The 25912-nt window shown below is 35.6% G+C and overlaps 1 protein-coding gene across 1 annotated transcript in view; it reads right to left on the bottom strand.

Annotated features, from left to right (window-relative positions):
• Positions 1–7902: 7902 nt before the first annotated feature.
• LOC128921528 (dendritic arbor reduction protein 1-like) overlaps positions 7903–25912 on the bottom strand; it is a 45567-nt gene continuing 27557 nt past the window's right edge. The window contains exons 2-3 of the mRNA XM_054229412.1: positions 8674–9138; positions 7903–8254 (exon numbers count right to left, since the gene is read on the bottom strand). Coding sequence (XP_054085387.1) covers positions 8056–8254; positions 8674–8711 — 237 coding nt within the window. The 5' untranslated portion in view covers positions 8712–9138 and the 3' untranslated portion in view covers positions 7903–8055. The remainder of the gene's footprint in view (positions 8255–8673; positions 9139–25912) is intronic.

The raw sequence follows: 25912 nt of genomic DNA, 5'->3' as shown, positions 1-25912 counted from the left end.
CCTTATTGTTGCATGCCGGATGGCAGTATTTGGGCAGGCAACACATTGCTTGGCAAGTGTTTAATCTTCGTTGCTGCCACTAGTTAAATTTCAGTTTTATTTGCGAAATGTTTTCCTCTATATTTCCTTGTATTTAATAAGTCTAAGCAAGCATAATTCTTTTTTTTCTATTGAACACGCTCGCTTTTTGTGTAGAAAAAAACTTAAATTGCACAAAATACGGTAAGCATCTTGATACACGTTCACTTTGTTGATTGTTGTTGCTATTGCTTTGTAGCTCTATTTGCAGCGTATGCTATTGTTGTTGTGTTAAGAGCATTAACAAAATGCGCCAAAATAACACAGATTAATGCTGTTATTAGGCCAATTGGGCGGCTGTTAGCCATCTTACCAGCTCGCCAGCTTACCAGCTTAGCCGCATGGTGCTCAACACTCGGTGAACGGCAGCTTGTACGAATGTCCACTCGTCTGCTGACTATAAGTACTGTCCTTTAGATTAAACAAACTTTTTTTCTCTCCTTTGGCTGTGTAATTTTTCACAAGCTTGATTGCTGTGAAGCATTCTTTGGTGGTTGCGGTGGCTAACCTGTGCCAGCAGCTAATTTGTAGCTTAACGTTTGTTTTGGTTGAGGGCATAAAATGTTGTTGCCCATTTGATGATGATTTATCGCGCAATGAGAACAACAACAACAATAGCAGCAGATATATTGAGATGAGCAAACAGTTTGTCATGCTGAGACCACAACAAACGCGGAAAAGTTGGCTTACCGAGCAAATGTTGCACAGCAGCTAGTTGATGGCAGAAAGAAGAGCTTAGTGAAAATTAAATACAAAGATTGCAGCCAACATAATAACGAACGTCACGTATAAGAAAAACATATATATGTATATACATATATACAACAAAAAAACATATTGCAAGGGTTTTTCTCACAGTGTAGCGCCACATGTGGCAGTGTCAGCTGTACAAGTAGCCCATAACTATTAGCTGCCATTTGTGTTCGACATATTCAAGGCATAATAATATCAAAGTTATGTTTGACTCTTTCTGTCCAGCTGGCACCTCACAGTCTTTTATTGCTCTAAATGAATAATTAAAATTTTATGTTGTACCTTCGGCGGCCAGTTGGAGCTATATATTAGCGAGGATGAGATTGTTGAGGATGACCACTTATGGGAGCTGACAAGCAGGAACTTTCTGAGACAATGTCTAGTGCTAGGCGCCACAAAATAAAAAAAAAACAACAATATCACATATGAAAAAAGCGACAAAAAAATAATTTTGATTCGCAGCACAAGACAAAGTAGAGGCTATGCTGTTCGCAGAGGCAATTCTGCATATGAAAACACACAATTAATAAATCGCAAAATGTTAGCTATTGTGTAGGCTATAGCCTACGGCCGCAATGTTGCAACAACTTTAGCAACAGACACACATGTCGAACATTTCAGTCGCGCATCAAAGTCAATGCATCGTTGTGGTCACGCATTCAAAAGCATTCTGATCGGACATTTGACTTGCAATGAAGCAAGCTTGTTCATAGCCATCGCAATTCACTCATCCATCCAGACATGATGCCGAACGAGCAGACGTTTTTGCATACAATCAGTTACATATATATGTGTTATACATATGTACATATATCTCCTATGTGACACTGTACAAATTCTTGAAGTTTTTTCAGACAGGGAATATTTTAATGGTTTACTTAAGACAGTGCAAAGCAGTAAGGTCAAAAATTGATACTCTAAAGTAATGGCTTTAGAGTAGTATTTTGAGACTTTGTGTAAGAACATAGACCTCCTAATTGGAATCATGTCATTTAAAAATCTAAATGGAAGAAACCGTTTTTTATAAGGGGGTACATATGAGGTTCCGAGTCCATTATCCATAAATAACCCCAATATTAAGACTTTCATAGCAACAACTGAAGGTAAAGCCTGAATAAAGGATATGAATTTTAAGTTCAGATATCTCAAATTTTTCGGGTTCCTTAACTACCATAAGTTCACCTCTTCGTCTGAATGTTAATCATTTTTTTTATTTATTTCTACAAACTGGTCAAGAATACTATTACAAATAAATTCCGGTTTTTTAGTTGCTTTTTAACTAGTTTTTTGTTTAACTGACGCATTTATAGTATAATATATTAAATGTTTGCGCGCATCACGAGACAGAATCTGAGTGACGAGCGATAAAAGCGTGCTGATAAAGTACTTTGAACACTTCTAATACACACACCACTATGTAAAAGAACACATTCACATAAGTAAGCAATCATATAGTAAGCAATAAAGTGAGGAAGCAAAATGTTATGAAGAACATGATCTCGTGGAGAGTTGCCACTTGGCCAGCAGCTTAAGCGTTAACCATCAATTAGTTAAATTAAATGGCGATTTCTTGCCACATCACCTGTAATTTGCTCACTCATTCCATCCATTTTGCTGCCAACAAAGTGCCTATAATCTCAAAGCGAAGTTTAAAATGAAACGACTCTTATTTGTAGTTGTGCACTTTCGTAGGAGCATACTTCTTTATGCAGCCATTTTAGGTAATTAACACTGTTTGATTGCCAAGACGACTGGTTATGGCTACATATTTTGCAGTTCGTTTATTAGCACGTGTTATTTGTGGATGTTGGTTGGGTTTTGCGTTTCTTTTTGCAGATTAAACAAGAATGTGAACCATTAGCAGTTCTTTAAATTAATGGTATATTAAATATGATATTTTAAAGTACGCATTTATATAGAAAGTAGGTTTCTCATTTTGTTCCAATATAATTCGATAACATTACGACTTTTTTGAGAGTGACGAATCGAACATTCAGCTGATATAAATGCGATAAACTTGTATAAATATACAACAAAAATTTATTTATTTAACTTACTGCTAACCGTGCTAAGCACAGATCTACATCAATATGTATGAATGACAAATATTAGTAAAAAGTTATTTGTAGCACGTAGCATGACGACATGACACACAACTTGACTGACAAAAGAGTGAAATAAGAAGACAAGCAAATAGGTAAACATATCGCATAAATAGACTCGACAGTTTAATACATAGAAATGCACAAACATAACATTAATAAGCGTAAACAAAACGACAGCTAGACAGACAACTGAATGGCATTGCAAATAACTAGATTAAAATAGACAGGTAAAACAACAAATAGCAAAGCCTTAGTGATGAGAATGATGGTGGGGATAGTGGTAGTGCGTGGACAACATTTGTTGATAACAGTTTTTGGTGAGTATGTGTAGCCCCCAGAGGTCAATATGACAATCCAAATAAACACCATTCATCATTGGCACTCAAACATATATAATGTACATAGTCATAGTATAAGTTATCAACAGAGAGTCAATAGGCTATACAGCCAATTGATACAGCTGTATTGAACTATACGTAGAAGAGGAGTCGCCAACTTAGTTAAATTTCGAAAATATTAAACAAGAGATGAAGAATAAAAATACTCTAGAGTTGCCAACTTAGATTTAAGAATAATGCCTTTTAGAAAATCGGTTACTAATAATAGAAATAATAATTTTCAATTATCTGTTATCACAATATAATAACAAAACACCATCCATGACCATTCTTCATACAACATCAATACATATGTGAATACAATATCTTTTCGTTTCTGTATTTTCCCATAAACCTCGTCCGCTTCGCATATTTAACGCATTGATGGAAATGTTGCAGTAGTCATAAATGTAAGTTTTGCTAAATTGTAAACAATTATTGCGGTGCCTTAAGTGGAAAATCGAAAATTTAAACATTTCTGTTAAACATAAAACGCGTTGCAAAACCAACGAACATTGAACAATTGCGACTGGGAGGTCAACCATTGTCAACGGGCATGCAAATTTGCATAGAGTACACGCGTTCATACAATGAAATTACGAGAAGCATATGAAAAATAAAAAAAATAAAAGATGAAAACCAAAAAGCAATAGAGTATAACCACAAAACGAACTTGCAAGCAAATTTGCTACTGCAAAAAAGGAAATAAGAAAAAATTGCAAAAAAACGGCAGCAATACAACAACTATGTATACGTATATTTTAGTTGTGTATTAATTTGTACTTTTTTGTTTGGCTTGAGCTTATTGCTGTATGTGTATATACACTCATATAAACATAGAGGAAGCAGCGTACAGCATCAGCCATTGAACATGTGCTCAGCTCCAGAATAAATGCGCAATTTCATGTTGGGGAGAAAAATCCGAGGAACGTTATCACTTCTAATGTGGGTTAATTTCCTTGCAACACCTAGTAGTAAAGGCAATGACAGTAAGCAACAATGAGGCATGGTCAGCAACATTGTGCCTAGTAAGTGTACTCTCAACAAACACACATACTCGTATATACATATTTGCGCGTATAAAGTATAAAAGACTTTGAGTAAGCTTAAACGTCTAAATCAGTGTGTGTGATTAGCTGCGTCAAATACTTTTAGCCAGAACAGGCACAAAAATCTCGACAACCGACCGCAAACAGTTCAAACAACAGCTACAATAGAAATAACACAAGCAAAAAAATTAAAAAAATACTGAAACACAAATACAAACACAATTCCGGCAGTGTTTACACGAACGCACAGGTTGCTAATAGGCATAAGATGCTACTGCGACACGTTTTAGAGAGAAAAAAAAACAGAAGTAAATAAATACGTTTACAATTTTAGCACACGAGAGTTGCAATGGGTTGACAAAATACGCTTAACGACAAAACCAATACGGATAACAATAATAGTAACAACAACGTCATTGTTGCTGCTGTGGTTGCTGTTGTTGTAGTTGACAATGTTGTTGAAAAATGAAAAAAGCGGAGAAACAGTATGTTTAACATGTCCAGTATATATGGTCAACAACAACAACAATAACAGCAAATGTGTTTAGTTAATTGTCAAGTGTAGCTGACTCCTTTACGGTCGCTGCTACCAAATGAAGCTATTATGGCATAAAGGCACGCAACCAACACACATTGTTGAAACGCTCTTCGAAGCGCACTCTCAGCGTAGCACAAGTATTTAAGCTATTTTCTCAACTTATACATATGCATGTATTTGCTCATAAACGCTTTGGCATGAATGTGCATTCGGACACTTGATTGACGTAGCCTAGCGTAAACGTAAGCAATTACTGTGTCACAACTATGAAGTATAAAAAAAATATGTCGTATAAGCTGACGCAATGAGCATCTGATTAAAGAATTAGTAAGCGAAAAGGAAGAGTTTGGAAGCGATGGGTGAATTAGATGAAGCACTAAGTTACAAATAAAATAAGGATTGAAAACACTTATTTGGAGCCATACAGCATTGAGTTTAAGATATTTCTGTAATGAAAATCGATTTCAAAAAGTAAAGTACGGGTTTCAGGCGAGCCGTGAAACTATTTGCAGCGGAAAATGAAAAATGAAGTGAAATTACGAAATTTTAACTATAACTGATGTTTAAATCACCATTACGGTTATTATGGATTTTCATTATTTCGAGCTACTCTCATTGCTCTGATTATTTAGGTCACAATTGCTTCTAGTAGTAATGTGTTGCTTGACTTTGTCTGTCATGTATATCGCTTTCCAACAGGCAGTCGACAAAAATAACAACCGAGGAGAATGTAGCAAAAAACTTAAATCAAGGCAAGTGAAGTTGTACATCAAAATATTTAGTAGCAAGCCCATAAAGCAGGCAGCAGTGTGGCAATAAGGCAGTGGTGCTGTCTGACATGACAGTAATGTGCAACATGCTTGCGACAAGTGCAGCGGCGCTGCGCTAATGTGACAGTTACAGCAAATAAGGTACAAAAACGCAAAACAACAACAAAAACGAAGCAGAAATATTTTGAGAGGGCAGACAGCAGGCGAACGAAGCCAAATTGTCGGCAAACCGTGTCGGAAATTGAATATTCAACACAAGCAGCGGCCTGTTAGTGGATGTACGGCCCAGTTACTGTTTAGGATTCGAGAAATTTCAGCAGTTGCATAAGCGTGTGAGGACTTTTTTGCTTTCAGACATATATATATATATATATATATATATATATATATATATATAATATTTTCTTGTACTTTTAATGTAGTGACGGAAACAGTAAAGTTAGCATTCTGTTAATATTAACTTTTCGCTGAAAAATGGAATTTTTCTAACTGCATATGTGCATAGAATTAGTTAAATTCTTCTAAAAAGTAGCAGTTTTGTCAGTGTTTGGCGCTTTGGCTAAGCGCCAATTGTGCAGTTAACCGGCGATAATGTTGGCATGCAGATTTAATGCCAATATGCTAGTTGCATAATAATGCTGAGATAAAAGTGTTTAGTACACTATTAAATGTTAACAAGTTCGTGTGTATAATAAAAATGTTTAAACATTTTCTTGAAAATTATTGTTTTGAATTAAAAAATTATAAATAAAAAATTTCAAAATTTTTATTAAAAATCTCAGAATTTATTTTTATTTTTATGAGAACATTCAGAAAATCACGAAAAATGTAGTATTTATTAAAAAAATATTTTTATATTTCATTTTATAAGAAATATTTTTTTTTGTTTACAGAAGTAATGGAGTACTTGAATATAAATATATTTCTCATGCACTCAAAAACCCAAAATTATTTAAAAATATTTTAATAAATTTTATATAACCGAAATAAATATAATGTATTAATTTAAACATTTTGTATGTAAAATATACTTTAATTGCCTTTATATAAGTTAATTGTCTGGTTAACAACTTGTTCTCACAAAATATTTTATTCCGAAAAGTATTCTTAACTACAATTAAATCACAAAATTATTATTGAAATTACTTCATTTAAACAACACTAACACTTTTTATGGAAAATTATGGCTTTCCTCGGTATTTGAGCGCAATCGGTTTCGCTTGTCTGCGCATATGTCATTAATCCAGTGCTGCAGGCTGAAGAAATTGTTTAGATCTAGTTATACATATACATACGTACGAGTATATGTAAAGCAAAAGAGAAAAAGTCCAATACTTGAAAAACTTTTTGACTCGCTGGCAGGTGAATGCATCCGCTCGAGAACTTAGCAGCATACAGTCAACAAATACTACACTACTACTTTTTAGCAGCTACAGTTTAGCAGCAACGCGGCTATTTTGACAAAAAGACGCACTTCAAACATTTTTATTTCGCTGCAGTATAGAGGCTACTGAACCGGTGCTGAGACGACGAGAATTTGGCAATACCGTTTAGAAAAGAATATAAAAAAAAAATCAAAAACATTGATGTTCAAATAATTGCTGCTGCAGGTATAACCATTTAAGTGACAATTTTCTGAAATTATAGGTTTGACCAAAACGACCGCCATCCATCCGGTTATGTATATTAACTCAATATTAAAAAAATAAGTCGTTTACTTTTTTTCTTGGTTGCGCATACAAAATATGAATTTAACAAGTGGTCACTTTTGGGCAATTTAATTGGATAGCTTAGCTTATGGCTAAAATCTTATATTAATTTGGAAAAATAAGATGTAAATATCAAATAAATGTTGAACCAATGTTGATAGCTGGCGCCAACTGATATGCTAATTTGCATTTTAAGCGAAATACGGCTCCGATTGCCAAACTAATCATAATTATTGTAAACTAAAAAAAAAAATGCTAAATTCTGCAAATAAAATAAATCATTATTAAAATAAAATTTAAATATCAAAATTACATGTTATTTCTGTATACTCGTGTGAGCCGATATGATCAATAAGTAAAATTTATTATTAATTTCCTAATTTAGATACAGATTGAAGCCTAAACCTTTGGTTTAAGTTCACAATGAAATCAGTGAAAGAAACGACCCAACTAGCGAATTTCAAAACTTCCTTTCATAAAAAAATATTTCTTACCATTTTGAATAAAAGATAAAAAATTGATTTTATTTATAAATAATAATCCCCTTGTTTATTTTCTTCTACAACAGACTAACACATATTTAACAATTGCACTTCAGTATTAACACAAAATCAAAATCACAATGATGTACGAGTACGCGCAGCTTCTCCAACCCTACTGCTGCTGCTGCTGAACTCTACGGTTTTCCGGGATCTGAGCTCGGTGGTGTTAATGGCTTCAAAAATATATGTCGCGCTGACATTGCATTGTCGCCGGTCGGTGCAGCAGGTGGACAAAGTTGCAGATTTAATTGCGTTGGCTGGTGGTGTTGCTGCTGCGATTGCTGATGCGGCGGTGAGTTCTTCCTTGGTGGTGGCCTGTTTGGGGTGTTACGACTGCGGATGAGAAAAAAAAAAATTGGAGGCGATAAAGATAATTGTATTATAGTTGAACTACATATATGCATTTTTATAATGGTTACAATATCATTGACTATTTTAATTGTATATATTTATTAGACTGTGTTATAAGTTCTTGAAAATTTTTTAAAAATGACTGATATTTTAAAGAATTTTTTCAAATGAAAATTTTTATAAATTGTGTAGTATAAATTTTTCCAACAATTTTTTCTTTTATTTTTTTTTTTCAAATTTAGTTTTTTAATTTTATTCCAAATAATTGTTTAAAGAAATTTTTTTTTGGATAATGTTTTGTTGGACTTTTTTTAAACACTATTGAAAAATAAAATGTTTGCCACCATCTTCATTCTTCATGCATTAAAATATGAAATCTCCCGCCAACAGCGTACACTTACCTGATTGTTGATGTGCCAACCATAACCGTAGCTCGCATTCAAGTTGCCCCCATTGACGTCATCTTTGAACATGAGCGCATTCGGAAAACTCACCGAATTATTCCTTATCGGCTGCTACTCACCAACTCTGCCGCACCAGTTGAGCTATATGCCGTGGCTATTTCATACGCCACCGTTGCACCATCGCCTCATAAGCGTGCGGTGAGGTGGTAGTGTCAGCGGGTACATAAACCGCACATGAATGTTGCACATAGCCGGAGTGCTCATGATTGCTACTACTACTACTGGTATTGTGTTGTTGTAATTGCTATTGCTGACAATGATCCAGAGAATTTATACTACTTTGATTGCTTTGCGGTGTTGCTGATGATGATGCGGTGCAGCGGATATTGCTCAAGGTCAACATCTGGTTCGATGTACTGAAAATGACCCATCCCATCTGATGTCGATAGTCATATTCGGAGACTGAAAGAGAGGAGAAAATAAAATAGTTTGTATTAATTAAATTATTCATAAATAACGATACTGCTTGCATCAAAAATATATAAATATATTTTACTACTAAGCCAATTTTTATTGTTTGGTATAGGTATGAGCGCTTCAGCTCATTAACCTTTGAAGAGAATAATTTCCGCCAAAGCCACATGTTGCACCATTCAACATCAGCATAAAACGGACATTCTTGCCACATTAATGAAGGTAATGCTCACAGCCATTAATGTTGTCGCCGCTTTGGCCGTCGCTACTAATGACTGCGCGGCATCGGTGGCAGCTGTCATCTGGTCCGCTGAGGTGTTAAATTTCTTGTTGCTGCAACACCACTGTCGATAACATCCGCAGTGTGGCAACACATGCGTTGCATCGCCTCGCGTGTTTACCCAAGCCAATATCGGTATTGTAGCTAATATCTTGTGGCACAACACAGATTGCCATAGCAACCACTGAGACCAAGCTTGCGTCGAGTTCATTCATTCTGCGTTTTTATTGCCGTTCGTTCTATTGACAGCGCGCGTAATTTGTTGTCGCCACTACCACCTTAACTTACAACCAAACGGCATCACGTAGCAATACTCGCTTGGCTTCACCTGCTGTAGCATGCAACATGCGGCTCGGCTGCTCCTTGGCGCTGAAGTCACATCAGAAGGCAGGCGTTAACTTTTGCGTTGATTTTTTTGTTTATTCAGAAAGCGTTACGCACTCGCTGCGCCGTTGACGTTAACGGTACTCATCGCTTAAACAGTGCCACTAGCCAAGATGGTGAACGATGGTCGAAGCGAACTAGAGAGAAAAGAGGCAAGCTCGGCTTGGCGCACTAACTGAAATGCCGGTCGCATGCACATACACTCATACACATATACAATCGTCCATGTTTCGCCATATTGTGTCAACAATCTAGTAGCGCAATGATAGACCCTACTTTGTTGCACGCGCATTTCCGTTGCCAGTCAAGCCAAGTGTTGGTGTTGTAAATTTCATTTGATTATCTAACTGCACAATATTAATTAAAATGTTTATGTCTTCAATGCATTTCTTGACATTTGTGCATAGATTCAAGCAGTTAAAGCAAATTAAATCTAGTTCGAGATGACGCAAAGCTCAATTACGGCAATACTCTGTGAAATATAGCTTTGTATATGTTGACCAAGATATCATTAAAGTTTAACTTATATGTAATAAATAAACGCAATTAGAAGCGAGTGTGTCTACTAAGATAAATTTCATATGTTCGCCAGATTCAGGGAAATAAATCAGTGGCAATAGATATTACTGAGATATTATTTGAAGAAACTGCATCCAAAGCTCATAGTAAGATGAACTAAGAGGTATTTTGTAACGAGTCTGGCTGTGTAACGAGTCAGCTTCATTAATAAAATGAGCTGCGTCTGTAATTTTAGTTGTTGACAACTTCTGATGGTCGTCTGATCTTGACAAAACTTTTTTCGACTTTATTTTTAGTTTTCTTCATTTTTTATACAAATTTTGAATATTATTTTTGATTTTCGTATTTTTAGCATATTTAAAAAATCATAATTAAATTTCATGATTTCATTATAAATATTCATTACTAAACTTATAATACTGTATTTAAATTTATATTATATTCAGATTATTAATCAATATTTATATATATAAGAACCTTGAATAAATAAAAAAATAATATTTTCTGAGTTACTAAAAATTAATAACAAAAAGCGGAGCCTATTCTTATTTAAATTCTTGTAACTTTCATATTTCTAAGCTACCAGAATTACAAATTATTCAATTAATGTCTCAAATATTTATGGTTTCTTTCAATCGAGTTTCGCGCTTAAGTGTTTTGTGCGACCAAACAAGGCAACTGAGCCTGATTTTATGACGACCGTTAAAAATCACTTTTATTCAGTATTGAAAGTCATCTCGTTAGAAACTATATTCAAATAAAAACGTTAAATATGCAAATACGTTTTTTTTTATTTAATCAGCGAATTGGCTACCGTTTTGCTAGCCATTCTTTTGGACACTCAATACAATAGTAATGTATATAAAAGAAAGCCTTCTAAAATCATTCAACAAAGCAAAAAAAACAACAGCAATTTGTTTAGATGACAAATTACCGGACTTGCAGAGGGCAACAGCAAAAAAGTTATATTGAAATTAGTTGATTGACACAACAACAAATTGTTTATTTATTTTAAATGGCTCAGAAGTTGGTTAGTTGCCAGGCTATATCTATATCTACATGTATATGTATTAATTTACATGCACAAATTTATGATTTTTAATTTCGTTGCATAAATTTATGCAACTGCGTCCACGCTGGCGACTGCAACAGCACGGCGCAATTCGTGCAGCAGCCGCGTCAGCTGACCCAGAAATTGTTGCGTATTGCGTTCGCAAACGCCACCACCTCGCCAAACGAAAATGAATGGAATTAAGTGGCATGTTTATTCTAATATTTTTAGCATTCATTGCAACAGAAGTTTTCATTTTCGCTTGCATTTATTGTCCATTTTTGTCGCTTTTAAGGCAATATGGCAATGGTGTTGGTAATGTTGCTGTTGGTACTGATGTTGCTATTGTTGCTGCTGTTGTTGTTGTTGGTGTTGCTGATGGACGTACGCGTAATAAATTCTTACACGCCATTGTGTCCAAATGCTCAATCGTTGCTGCATGTCTGTGCCACACGGCGCCGCCAATTGTCCCAGACACCAAGCAACACAACACATTTGTTTGCTGAACTTCCATGCAAACGCTACTGTTTTTGCCCCAGCTACAAACATACAAACATACTGCTTAGAATAGTTTTGTGTTGAGTAAACAGATATTTATTTCTGCACCAAATCAGTGACAATAGACAAGACATTGGCAAGCCAAAACATGGTCTCACAACAACAACAACCATTAAAATAATAATAGTAAAACACTATTGCATTGGAAACAACGCGTAGGCGCGCACATTAAGTCGATTATTTGCATGCAAATAGTGAAGCAATAGAACAAAAACAACAACAAAGCATGCGCAATCGTATAGCTGAAACAAACAGCAGCAAATGTCGAACAGTAGCACATTGAAAGGAGCAACAAATCTTGCGCAGATTTGCGCTTGTCAGAAGAATTGGAAAAAGCAGTCAGAAGCAGCGAATGGCAATAAACAAACTAAAGAACGAGGATTTCAAACGTAAGATAAAACAAAAATGTATTACAATACACATACACACGTGTGGAAAGGCAGAAGAACTTGACAGTTGACTCGTGTTGCAAGATATATTGATCGTTTGTTGTTGATGTTTGAGCAGAATGAGCGCAGAATGTTTTGTGAATGAAGTGGTAAGCGAAGTAGGTGTTGGTGGATCAAATCCTCCAATTTAGTTCGAAATAAAAACAAAAATTATAAACTTTTCTAACTCTAAATTTTTATATTGCTGAAACAGTAAATAAATAACAAAAATCCAAAAACAATATATCTGAGACATTTCAGCTTTTCCACGCCTACTTTCCACACGCACACTCTGAGCGTAAAGCCCTTCAGTGATTTCATTTCCGTGCTCGTACTTTTTTTTGTGCTAAAATTCAAACGATTTTTATTGCATTAAATATATGAAAAAGCAACAAAAACAACAAAAACAACAAAAACAACAATAAAAGCTCTACACGTCCTCTTCTTTTAAGGAAGCGGCACGCAGAACTCGCCAGCCGCGCAGAAGACGCGTGGGTGTGCGGATGAACGGACGATTGGTCGGCATAGCAGCTCAGCTGACAGAGACCAAAGTGAAAAAGTTGTTGTGATGCTGTCCAATGGGTCAGCTACGTCACGATTCTTAGTAAAAGTGAGCCTCTTTTTTGATTTCGATTCTATAGAAACACCAACAACTGCTTGGTCTGAATTGCACTGAAAACCAATATTCAATAGCGCACTTTAGTGTAATTGTATATGAAGGGGAAGCTATTGATATGTGAACTGTGTATTGAAAAACTGGAAATGTAATTTCACTATATAATTCTTATACGCTTGCGTGTACTCTCTATTCACTAAAGAGAGAAAAAATACATAAACAACACAGACACACTTGAGCCGCAGTTGGATGTGTCACTTTTTTCTATCTTCCACCTTCTATGCGCCTTCTATGTACCGTTATGTAGCTTTGACTTTCAATTGAATTGACTAGCAACAACAATGAATCACTGGAGGAAAAGCAAGTAAGAAAAAATGTCTACCACTTCACTCAGTGAATTGTTAGCTTTGTTCGGGTCAATTGGCCATTACATCATATTTTCTTTTACGGGGTGATGATGATGATAATGTCATTAAGTTTGGAGTGCAAAAAGTTACATAAATTGTATGGCGTGCACGATTTGGCACTACGCGACGTTGAAGCTGCCAAATTTAACAAAACGGCCGTCCATCCACAGCCTTTCTGCGACACTTCCCTACTTCTTCTCTCTTCCTCTCTTATGGCATAACAGCGAACTTTTTCATTTTCGATTAGCGGCGCGAATATCAGTGGATTAACAAGCAAAAAATTATAATAAGTTGTAAAGAAGGCAAAAAGGAAACAACAATAATAATAGTTAGTTGATATTGGTGAGATGTCGAGTGCTAGGCTAGCGGCGTGTGTTGGTGGAAAATCCGTCGCTCACTTCGCTATTATTTAATGATTTAGTACAACAGGTTGCTTTGCTGCTTTGTCTTTGCCTTTTAGGTACTGTGAAAAGTTAGTTTATGTGGGCAAATGTTTTCCGTTAATTTAAAGCCGAATTCGCTCGTGAAACGTGTAAATGGACTGCATGTTTGCAGCTGCTGACTTTTGTTTTATTAGCAATCGCCGTGCATATTTCATCAATTTATGTGCCGCAGCGTGATTCTGGACTTTTAGAGTATTTTTTGAGATTGCAATTTAAAATTGGAAATATAGTTCTTCTAAAATTGAAATATTTTTTATTTCAGGAAATTGTTAGTAAAATGTTATTTTTATAATCTTTATCCCATACTCCCTTAAATATAGACTTGTCATACTATATAATAAAATACTAAACTCTGGTGTATACCCTCAACAATGGAAGATTTCCACAATCATTCCCGTTCCTAAACCCAATAAACCAAGTTCCTACATTGAGAATTACCGACCAATTTCCCTTTTACCTTGTATATCTAAGACTTTAGAAAAAATCATCTCTACCCGACTAATGTGGTTCGCTAAAGCAAATGGACTCATAAGCCAGCACCAATTCGGATTTCAAAAAGGGTTGGGAGTTATAGACCCCCTACTACATTTCGAACATTTCGTATCCACAAACTTGGCAACCCGTAACCACGCTTCGGTACTTAGCCTAGATTTCGAGAAAGCGTTTGATAGAGTCGGAGCTCACATGGTACTCAGTGAACTTAAGCGCTGGAAAATTGGCATCAAAATGTTTAACGTTGTAAAATCGTTTTTATATAATCGAAAATTTACCGTATGTGTCAATAAATGCACTTCACAAGTTTTTAAATTATACACGCTTTTCATAATAGCATTTAATAAAATCACTTTATTTACGCAGACGATGTTGTGGTTTTTACAAAAATTAAAGATCTGAATCAAGTTAAACGTATATTTCTAAAGATACTAAATGATATCAATAAATGGTCTGAAATATCCGGCGCGAAGATATCATTAAACAAAAGCTCCACATTTCATATTTGTAGAAAACACAACTGCTCCTTCCCTATTCTATCAATGTCTAATATCCAAATCCCACATACCCAAAGTTTAAAAATACTAGGTATTATATTTGATAAAACTCTTTCTTATAAAGAACATTGTAAATATATCCGATCAAACTTATTTCTTAGACTAAATATCATTAAATTTTTATCATCGAAACATTGTTTATGTCACACAAACACGCTCATTAATGTTACAAGAGCCTTAATATTATCAAAAATTGACTATGGACTTGCTATTTACGGACACAGTGCCAAAACCAATATCAAACTCTTAAAAGCACCTTATCATGCAGCAGCTAGAAGGAGTATACGTGCTTTCCCAACATCACCGATCAAAGCAATTTTAGCAGAATCCGGATTACCAGATATATCCCAGAGAATCTCATATAACACTATGTTGCTCATCCCAAAGTTGCTTCTGTGTCGAAATGAGTTAATACTTAAGGACGTAAATAGCGCTATCCAAAGTTCACGCACGTACCACAAACCTTCAACCATCGTACGCTGTCTCATGACTTCTAAACAAATAGGATTATTTACGTACCCTTCATTGATTCAATCACCATTAACTCCACCATCGCTGACATTATCGTCGTGCCGCATTAACGACATACAACAGCACCAGAAGAATTCCCCCAGCATAGGACCATATAGCGATGAGTGGGATTTTATTTTTACAGACGGATCTAAAAGTGATACCTCTACCACGTTTGCTGTGACAAATAAGGTCGGTGCCACAATAGCTGCCTTTGTTTTGCCATCGTACTGCTCAATATTCACAGCTGAAACAGCTGCCATATTAGAAGCTGTACTCTTTGCTTTGAATAGTGGAAATAAAACCATTATCTGCAGTGATAGTAAATCCGCCATAGATGCCATTTTCAACCAATTAAACGATTGCCCTATGGTCACTAAAATTCGAAACCTCATAAACAAATGTAATAACAAAATCAAAATTATGTGGGTTCCTGGACACGTTGGAATCAAAGGAAATGAAATGGCCGACATACGTGCAAAAGCAGCTAGCAAAGAACCACTACATACGTCAGCTTATTTTACCATGAAAGATATTAAACAGTATGTCAAACAACACATCAACGACTGTTTTCAAAACGATTGGATAAGCTACAACCATCATTACAAACTTGCAAATCCATTATGGAAAACACCACATTATTCAAATAACAACACGTGCAAGAATATAAAAACATTTATACGCATCAGGATTGGACATACACTTGCCACACATGGACACCTTTTGAATGGTACAAACAAACCTAATTGCCCTTTATGTGGCTTTGGAGATTTCACAATAAACCATATCCTCGACAGATGCTCACCTCTACAACAGCTCAGAGTTCTGATTTTTGGCAACATGAAACCCTCGGACTTACTTAATCGTACAGACGACAATAACGTTAACCTTTTTGTAAAATTCTTAAAGTCTAGCAAGTTAAATATTTAAATTTTAAGTAATTGTATATATAATTCTTAACACACTATTAACCATTTGAATTGTAATCGTATTAATTTTATACCTTAGATTTATGATTATTCAAGCCGAAGGCCTTGGCAGCCAGTGCTTTGTATATATAAGTGGAGTAATTATTTATAATTATTTCTCTTCTAAATAAATAAATAAAAAAAAATAATCTTTAAGTACAATAATAATTGGGGGATTTAAAGAAATGTTCAAAAATATATTTTTCAGCTTTCCACTTACAACATCTTAATAATCCCAGAGAATTATTTAATCTCCTGGAAAACTCAATTTTCATCTTTCAAGAATCTAATTACACTAGTCCAACTTAAGTTATTTTAATAACTTTAAAGAATTTCCACTCCAGAAAATCATACTATAATTCTAACCAAACAGCTTAATGGAAATTACTAAATAACTTGGACCATTAAGCTGAGGGAGCACGGATTGGGTTTATATTATTGAGAACAGAGCACAATAGTAAATTGCAGGAAAAATACAACAAAATACGTCGTGACCGACCAACTGAGAAAATATGCCGAACAAGAGCAACAACAACTCACTGCCGCCTATAAGCATGTCCATTAACTGCGAAAGTGCAGTGAAAATAATAAGCGCAGTGCATAAACAAAAAAATAAGAGGAAACGTATTGATTTTGTAGCACTAGTGCTAGTTGGTGCTGTATCTAAGTGTATATTTGCAAGTGTCTGCACATTTCGGTATGTAAGTCTAATGAACACCCTGCACAGATGTCGCGTCGTAAAAATTCGTTCTAGCCGCATTCCATGGACAGGCGTGCAACTTAAGTACGTACGTACGGATACGTAATAAGTTACAACAAACATAAAACAACAACACAAGAACAGCACCAGTGACCAACACTGACCGACTGTCTGCCGCGCCAGCTATTTAAATAGACGCGCGAACGCTCAGTTGGTCGAGTGAGTGTGCCAGTAGTATGCGCGCTTCGCTTGGTTCAGCACTAAGTCAGTGCAACTATGTGTTGTCTGTTAGTTAGTTGGTTCTGCGCTTAGCTGCTGACTACTAGTTAGCTGTTGGTGGTGGTGGCGCGCTGGTAATGGTATACATATTATTGGTAGATCAAGTAATTCGAAAGATGCCAGACGTGCGCAGAAATTGCAATGCAATCAAACGTGCAAGCGCAGCAGCTACTCGGCAGCTGAAGCGTTGTAGTGGAGGTGAGAGCAGTCGCAGTAGAGTGGCAACAATGCTGGCGCAGACGTGCTCGGAAAAAACGTTTCACCTGTGCGCGCAGGCGCGTTAAGTAGCTGTCTGCAATGGCTGTATATTGCTGGCATGTTTATCATTGTAGTTATTGCCGATGACATCAACTCCCATCAACAGCGCTGAGAGCAGCGCATGGTTAATGGGCTACGCGGCCGCGGGGCAGTAAAGCGCTGGCGCGATGCGGGGAGTGGTGCGCGCATACAACTGCAACCCAACAAAGAAATGCGGGATGATGCAATTTTTCTTGCAATATCATACAATTTTCATTTTATTCCTTGATTTTTTTGTTTTATTTTTAAACTTTATATATTTTTCTCTACATTTTTATTCGTTTTGGCAGACGAGTGGCTAATATGAATGCGCGCATTAATGGCATCGTTATCATCATTTTTGTAACTAATAAATTCAATACACTCACTCAGTCAGTCACTCAGTGTGCGCAAGCCTGCAAGCCACTGCCGCTTTAGCCGCCTCGACCTGTTGGACAGCGTGCGCACTCGTGCGCCAAGTCACTATATTACGCGCCCGCAACACAGACGGCTTCTTCGCGCTCAAATGATGCAAGACACAATCGCTAATACTTAGAAGATATTGCTGTCATTTGTGTGCGTTTAAGGTGCTTGCGTGGATGCGCACGCATGCGTAAACTCAGTTTAATGCCACAGTGTGCCACACTGTCAAACAGTCGTCTGTCAACGATGCTATAACTTCACTTATTGACTATTTCTGGCGAGCAAAATAGAGAAAAGGCAGCAGCGTTGTTGTTCAGTTCAGCAGCAGCCCATCGGCTAATGTCATCAATGGCAACTCAAACGCAACAAACCAATATCAAATCTGCGCTCGCATTGTCATTGTTAGCAAACTCTGCTGCTATATATGAGCATATATGTATGTATGTGTATTTGTGCTGGCATGCAGCTTTGGGCCTAATCAGTGCCATAACCAGGCAATGATGATAATCGACAGCAAATGTCACATGAGTGTAAAAATTCTTTCTGCTATTTGGTGTGACGTTTGAATGGTTGTGATATTTGAGACATTAATGGCAGGTCTCCGCTGAATTTGTATATAGTTTTGGTAAGCTGACGACAATACGCACACAGATACGTACAAAAGTGCACGTGAATGCAAGCTAAATAGGCTTTAGCTCAACACAGTTCGTAAATTGAATATGAAATACCAGCTATTATCGCTAACAGCATAAGTGTATGGACATTAGAGCCATAATATAAGAGCTAGTAGGAAATGGATGTTAATATTTTGTTAAAAAAAAAAACATTAATACAATTCATTATTGTTAATTAAAAAACATTTAAATTTTTTTCGAAAAAAAAATTATTTTGTATAAATAACACCATAATTTTAATAATTTTCTAGATTTTCCAATAATAATGTAGTATTTTCACACTACTTTATACATTTGTTCCCTCATTTTTTTTTTTAAATTAATTACAAAATTAAAAGCAAATATGGACTATTTATAAATCCTTTAAATATTATAGTTTTCATAATATAATACTTAATTGTATCTTAAATAAAAATTCATACTAGATTCTTATATTTCAAATTCCGCCTACTGTTTTCCTACTGCGTCATTTATCCTTTTCAAGCATGTACCATATGTGTGTATAGGACTTAAGCTTACATATACATGCATGTGCTGCGGGTCGCTTGACATTGCATTTTATGACATTCAAATTTTTTTTATATTTATTGTTGTTTCCTACTATGCGCTTAATTTGTTGCCTATTTGGCTGTTCTCTCTGCTATGGTTTTGAAGTCTTAGCTTTTAGCCTTTTTCTTGCTTTGATTTACCAAATTTTATATCGTTTTCTTGGAGGGCGACACAATTATGCATATATTGTTTTACTGTTTGTTATTTATAATTGGTGGTAACCGTTATTTATGTAAATTTAATTTTTCTAATTTGCTTGACAGAATTTATGCATTTGGTGTAGTTAGTTGATGGAAAATTGTTATTGTTTTAAGTTTTGCACTGTTATTGCAAAAATAATTGTCATAATAGTATAAGAAATAATTTTATTGAAATTAAAATAATTAAAAGTTTTTTTTTTTTATTAAATTTAGTAAAACTTCAATAACACTGTTTAGCAACAGACTATTCTTTGTGAGATTGTGTAATTGGTTAAATACTATGTTTTATGTTTTTCGAAGTTATCTTTCGAAATCGAAAAAGTAATTTTCAAAATCTGAAGTTGGTAAATTCTATAACGTTAACATTAGTTAGCTTATTTTTACCATAAACTCATTTTCGAACTTCGACTAAAAATTTCGATTTCGAAAAAATCATAAGTAACCGACTTCAGTTTTTTAAAAGACTGCTCTGATTCAATAGTCCGTCAAATAATAATTCATAAATGGTTTCTTTGGCATAATTGCAAATAATTTCCATTTTCAATTCAATTCGTTTGGCAAAAAAGAAATAACCACCTTTTGGTTTGCATGCCGAACGAAGGCTAAGTCAAAGTGTGTAACGTGGAAATGGATTTTACACGAAATCGTGCAGACCGGCGTCTTACAAAATTAGTTGGCAGCATTTTTCATTGATATTTTTTTACAGTTTTTTATTTTTGCTTTTATCGCGCCATACAAATTACTTAAACTTTACATATATATATTTAATGTTCTACTACTGCATCAGATTTCTATTAGAAAATATGAATTTATCTACAAATATCTCTAAGAAGGGAGCAAAGCGCCGAGCGCTGTTAACAATCTACAAAGCAAGTGTGCAACAGCAAGCGCTAACGGCACGGCAGCGTATAAATATTTTTGCATAATATTGATATAAAAAAATAATTTTGCTTAATTTTATGCCAATGAGCACAACCTACTAACATAGACACCTCCATCACACATACGCCTATACAAATACTTATAGACAAATGAATGAATGTGCACATGGCAGTTGCTAGTGGTTCACTATTGTCGATATATTTATTTTATGTTTATTTTTGTCCATTGTGTTGTGTCTGCACTTGTTTTGCGCACGCAAATGACCTCATACGCATTCGCAGCACGTGATCAGGGAAATGATGCATGCGGAATATGGAATGAGTCGCGAGCGCGCATACACGCGCATGTGCGACCGTTTAGAATTTTATGCTGTGATTTGAGCCGTAAATATGTATAAACGCTGAAATATAATAACATATATTTATGTTATAGAGAGGGCTTGTTGGACATTTTTCAATGGAAAAGTCTTTGTGTAGAATATTTTAGAATAAAATAGTAATTTATACATATATTTTCCAATATTATAATTTAACAAATTATCCAATAATTAAGCAAATTTTTGATAGATAGTAGTGTTCAAATTACGATTCATATTTAAACCAACAGGTGGCTAAAGCATTTTGTAAGAGTGAAATTGGAGTCTAATTTATTTTTGTGACTTTTAAGAATCTTCTTCATAGTTTTAACTTATATAAAGGGTGATTTTTTAAGAGCTTGATAACTTTTTAAAAAAAAAAACGCATAAAATTTGCAAAATCTCATCGGTTCTTTATTTGAAACGTTAGATTGGTTCATGACATTTACTTTTTGAAGATAATTTCATTTAAATGTTGACCGCGGCTGCGTCTTAGGTGGTCCATTCGGAAAGTCCAATTTTGGGCAACTTTTTCGAGCATTTCGGCCGGAATAGCCCGAATTTCTTCGGAAATGTTGTCTTCCAAAGCTGGAATAGTTGCTGGCTTATTTCTGTAGACTTTAGACTTGACGTAGCCCCACAAAAAATAGTCTAAAGGCGTTAAATCGCATGATCTTGGTGGCCAACTTACGGGTCCATTTCTTGAGATGAATTGTTCTCCGAAGTTTTCCCTCAAAATGGCCATAGAATCGCGAGCTGTGTGGCATGTAGCGCCATCTTGTTGAAACCACATGTCAACCAAGTTCAGTTCTTCCATTTTTGGCAACAAAAAGTTTGTTAGCATCGAACGATAGCGATCGCCATTCACCGTAACGTTGCGTCCAACAGCATCTTTGAAAAAATACGGTCCAATGATTCCACCAGCGTACAAACCACACCAAACAGTGCATTTTTCGGGATGCATGGGCAGTTCTTGAACGGCTTCTGGTTGCTCTTCACCCCAAATGCGGCAATTTTGCTTATTTACGTAGCCATTCAACCAGAAATGAGCCTCATCGCTGAACAAAATTTGTCGATAAAAAAGCGGATTTTCTGCCAACTTTTCTAGGGCCCATTCACTGAAAATTCGACGTTGTGGCAGATCGTTCGGCTTCAGTTCTTGCACGAGCTGTATTTTATACGGTTTTACACCAAGATCTTTGCGTAAAATCTTCCATGTGGTCGAATAACACAAACCCAATTGCTGCGAACGGCGACGAATCGACATTTCACGGTCTTCAGCCACACTCTCAGAAACAGACGCAATATTCTCTTCTGTACGCACTGTACGCATTCGTGTGGTTGGTTTAATGTCCAATAAAGTAAACTGAGTGCGAAACTTGGTCACAATCGCATTAATTGTTTGCTCACTTGGTCGATTATGTAGACCATAAATCGGACGTAAAGCGCGAAACACATTTCGAACCGAACACTGATTTTGGTAATAAAATTCAATGATTTGCAAGCGTTGCTCGTTAGTAAGTCTATTCATGATGAAATGTCAAAGCATACTGAGCATCTTTCTCTTTGACACCATGTCTGAAATCCCACGTGATCTGTCAAATACTAATGCATGAAAATCCTAACCTCAAAAAAATCACCCGTTATATTACATTAATTTTTCATTATAGAAAATAAAAAAATTTAATTATTTAATTTCATTAATTTCTCATGAACTGGTATCTACTGCGATAAAGGGTATTATATACATTTCTATATTTAAATCAAAATTACAAAAAATATTAATAAAATTAAAGAAATGTCAAGTTTGGCTCATCAAACCTGCAGCTCTAAATTTCTCATTGGTTCAACTATGAAAAAATGTTTCCTAGTGTAGAATTACAATGCATTCTAAACATCGTTGACAATGAATATCGAACAGCAATTGATGTCAACAGTCAAAACGAAAGACTCGAAGCATAAAAAACAGGAATGAAAGTATTTATAAAGCAACATAAACAACTAGAAATAACATGCAATAACTCGCGTGGCATGCCACATATGGATTTATTGACTTTCCGCTTGAGTTTTCAACAAAACATTGGCACTGCACCGCACATTATAACAACTCGGCTTCGACATCATACTGACACTAGCGCTTATTATTGCATACATTTTCACCATTTCTCAAATTAACACGGCAATTTATAAACTCTGAAGTTGTGTAGTGCAACAACTTGTGTTTAAAATGTCAATTGCAGAATGATGAAAGGTCAAATGCTTCCACAGCGACAATGAAAATAGTCGCAAACATCACAATCATAAGCATGATTTGGCATTCCTTTCGCTTGAAATTTGGCATACCAGAAAGAAAGCCACCACCTCAAATATTTAGCACAAAAATGTAATATTTTCTTTTGAAAGTTTTTGTAGCAAACATAAATGCCAAATTATTACTAAAACCTATAAAAATATAGACAAACCCATGTAGTGTTCGCGTAACATTAGCGCTGTTAATACCAATAGTGCGAGACTTTTTTCTACGCCTCTTTGGTTTTTAACACACTCTACGCATGTGCACGAGCTTAACACTTTTATTGCCCATTTGCTGTCCCAGCATAACAGCACATTGTAGATACTTACATAGAAGTACTTATCAGGCGAATATTTCTGTTTAGATTCATAACTGAAAATATTTGACTATTTGCGTGTGTTAGTGTGGTTGTGACAGCACTGTCTTTATAACGTTTTGACAACAATGTGCGTTTGAGCACAAATTGATGTTACTTTTGTTGTTGTATTCTTTATTGTTGTATTTTTGTTGTAAATTTAAGTTGTCATCTGGCAAGGCGTTAATATGCGGCGATAGCTTCAACATTTGAACATAAAAATTAAATGTCGATTTTATATTGTTGTTTTCACATTCGGCTGCCAGTTGTTTAGTGATTTTGTTTATATTCGATTTAGCTTCCTCCTGTTGGAAGTATGTGGCTATTTGATTATCTTTCGTTTTCGATTAAATTTCGTTTAACCTTTATGCCACTGCCAGTCGATGTATGCTTTTTATTTATTTAATATTGTTATTATTGCTACGATTCTGTTTGATATGCAAAGCGTCGATACTTATTGTCATTAATAAAGATGCATTAAATGTGAGGAGAAAAATCAAAAACAATTATTTATAAGAAGGTGGTTAAGAAATCCTTTGTCATTGTTGTTGTTGTAATCGTTTTTTTATTTATTGTGATTACACTCATTGTATTGTGGAGATATTTTATAGATTCTTCTGCCAGAAGTGTTTCTTCTAATAGCCGGGACTCCAACCGAAACTTCGTCCTGGAATCAACATATATACTTTAAATATAGTATCTATTCCACTAAGAGAATTTTATGCCTCCTTAAAGTTCTCCTCCACTTTGAGCTGCAATAAATTCATACGCCATGCTTAAGTAGATAAATGTTGCAAATTGAAAATTGCGCGCATCACGAATATGCAACGACTGCGAAGTGTACGCGCAATAAATGTTTCACTTTCGTTATTTCCCTTAACAATTTTCGCATATACCTACATACATATGAATACAAATACAAATCTTTGTATGTACAAATTTGCTGTTATTTTTAGCTCATAGTTGGCGAAGTGTTTCTCTTCAAGTTTGCTGGCATTGCTGCGCCGTGCTGATGGCGATTTGTACATTGACCGCGATTTCATGGTTGGTTGCACGTTGCACGCGTGGCTGGCAATTAAAACGGTCGCCATTGGCAATCACGGTTGCGACACAGCAGCGTGAAGACGCACACGCAATAATGGCGGGAGCTGCAATTGGTATGAATCATCAAATATGCGGCCAACACAGACCACTCAGACACCCAGTCTGTGCAGGTCGAACCCGTGACCATCCAAGTGCGTAGCGGCTGCGTGAACGTGTGTGCGAGACCACCGAAAAGTAATCGCGGGTCAAGTGTAAAATGTGTCACAGTCAGCAATCACATCTAAAAAGCAGAAAAAATAATTCAAAAATTTTCTTAGAAAAATGTTTTTGCAACCAGCGATATCTGATGAGAGCGCACAGGCCGCTGTTGTGAAGGCGGTTACGCGGCACTTGCACGCTTGCGCACACACATGCCTACAGCGTTTTAGTCATTTTCACGCCTTTTCTCACCTTCAACCGTCAATTGCGGCCTCTCAATTAGAATTGCACGGCAAGTATGCCGATATTTATTTGCATTGCGCGCGCCAATATTTTCGAACACCATTCAAAATCGATGGCATACATTGTGGCACACAAACAGAAACACTCGCGCTTATCGCTGATAAATTGCGCACAATTCCGTTTTCATTGCAATGGAAACGCGCGCTGCCACTCGCTGCTGGGGAATGTGGCGCTCGAGATAAACATCTTTATAATAATGATGTTAGCGATGGCGTAGATGCACAGCTTTCATTCACTTCTTTGTAGTTGTTGTTGTTACGCGTTGGTATGCGAGTGAAATATACAAATTCAAAGTTGTTAAAATGTAAAGTGTCAATGTTTGTGCGCTTTATTAGTTGCAAGAGCACTTGTTTATCGTCACATCGTTTGAGTTTAAGCGATTTTCAATTTCAGCTTAGCGTGAATTTGACAAATTTGCTGTTTATTAGATACATATTTACGAATTTCTGTTTAGATATGTGTAGTTGTAATGATGTTCTAGTTCTTTACTTTTCTCACATTTAGCTGTCAAGTTTGACACCTCGATTTTTATAGCACTTTCCTTATAGATATATATACTTGTGTGATTCGTAAGTTTTAATGTGAATTAAAAGAGTGATTTTGCGCGGTTATTCATAGTTTTAGTTGTTGTAATACCTGTGATGTAAAATAATCCTAATGACGGCTTCAATATGGCTGGTAAGGAATTCTTTCGGTATAAATTTTCAATCACCCATAAAGATTTTGAAATTAGTAATTTAAAAAATAAAACATTCCTAATAGTGAAAAATAAAAATATCTTAAAACTAATTCATCAAAAATCAGAAAATACAACAACAAAAACAGTATTGAAGTCAAAATCCACTTTAAACTGCATACATCCATCATTATTTCATTGCGTGAACACATACATACAGATTACATACACCTTCAGTATTCAAAGAGAATCCAAGATTTGACAAATTCGTTGCGGCTACTGCGGTTGAAAGCTCCAAATGTGATTATTGTCATTTCGTTATTAATAAAATATTACCGCAAC

Source organism: Zeugodacus cucurbitae, chromosome 4 (genome assembly GCF_028554725.1).
Source record: "Zeugodacus cucurbitae isolate PBARC_wt_2022May chromosome 4, idZeuCucr1.2, whole genome shotgun sequence".
Taxonomy (NCBI): Eukaryota; Metazoa; Arthropoda; class Insecta; order Diptera; family Tephritidae; genus Zeugodacus; species Zeugodacus cucurbitae.
The sequence above is the reverse complement of the archived record's forward strand: the minus strand, read 5'-3'. Positions and strand labels throughout refer to the sequence as shown.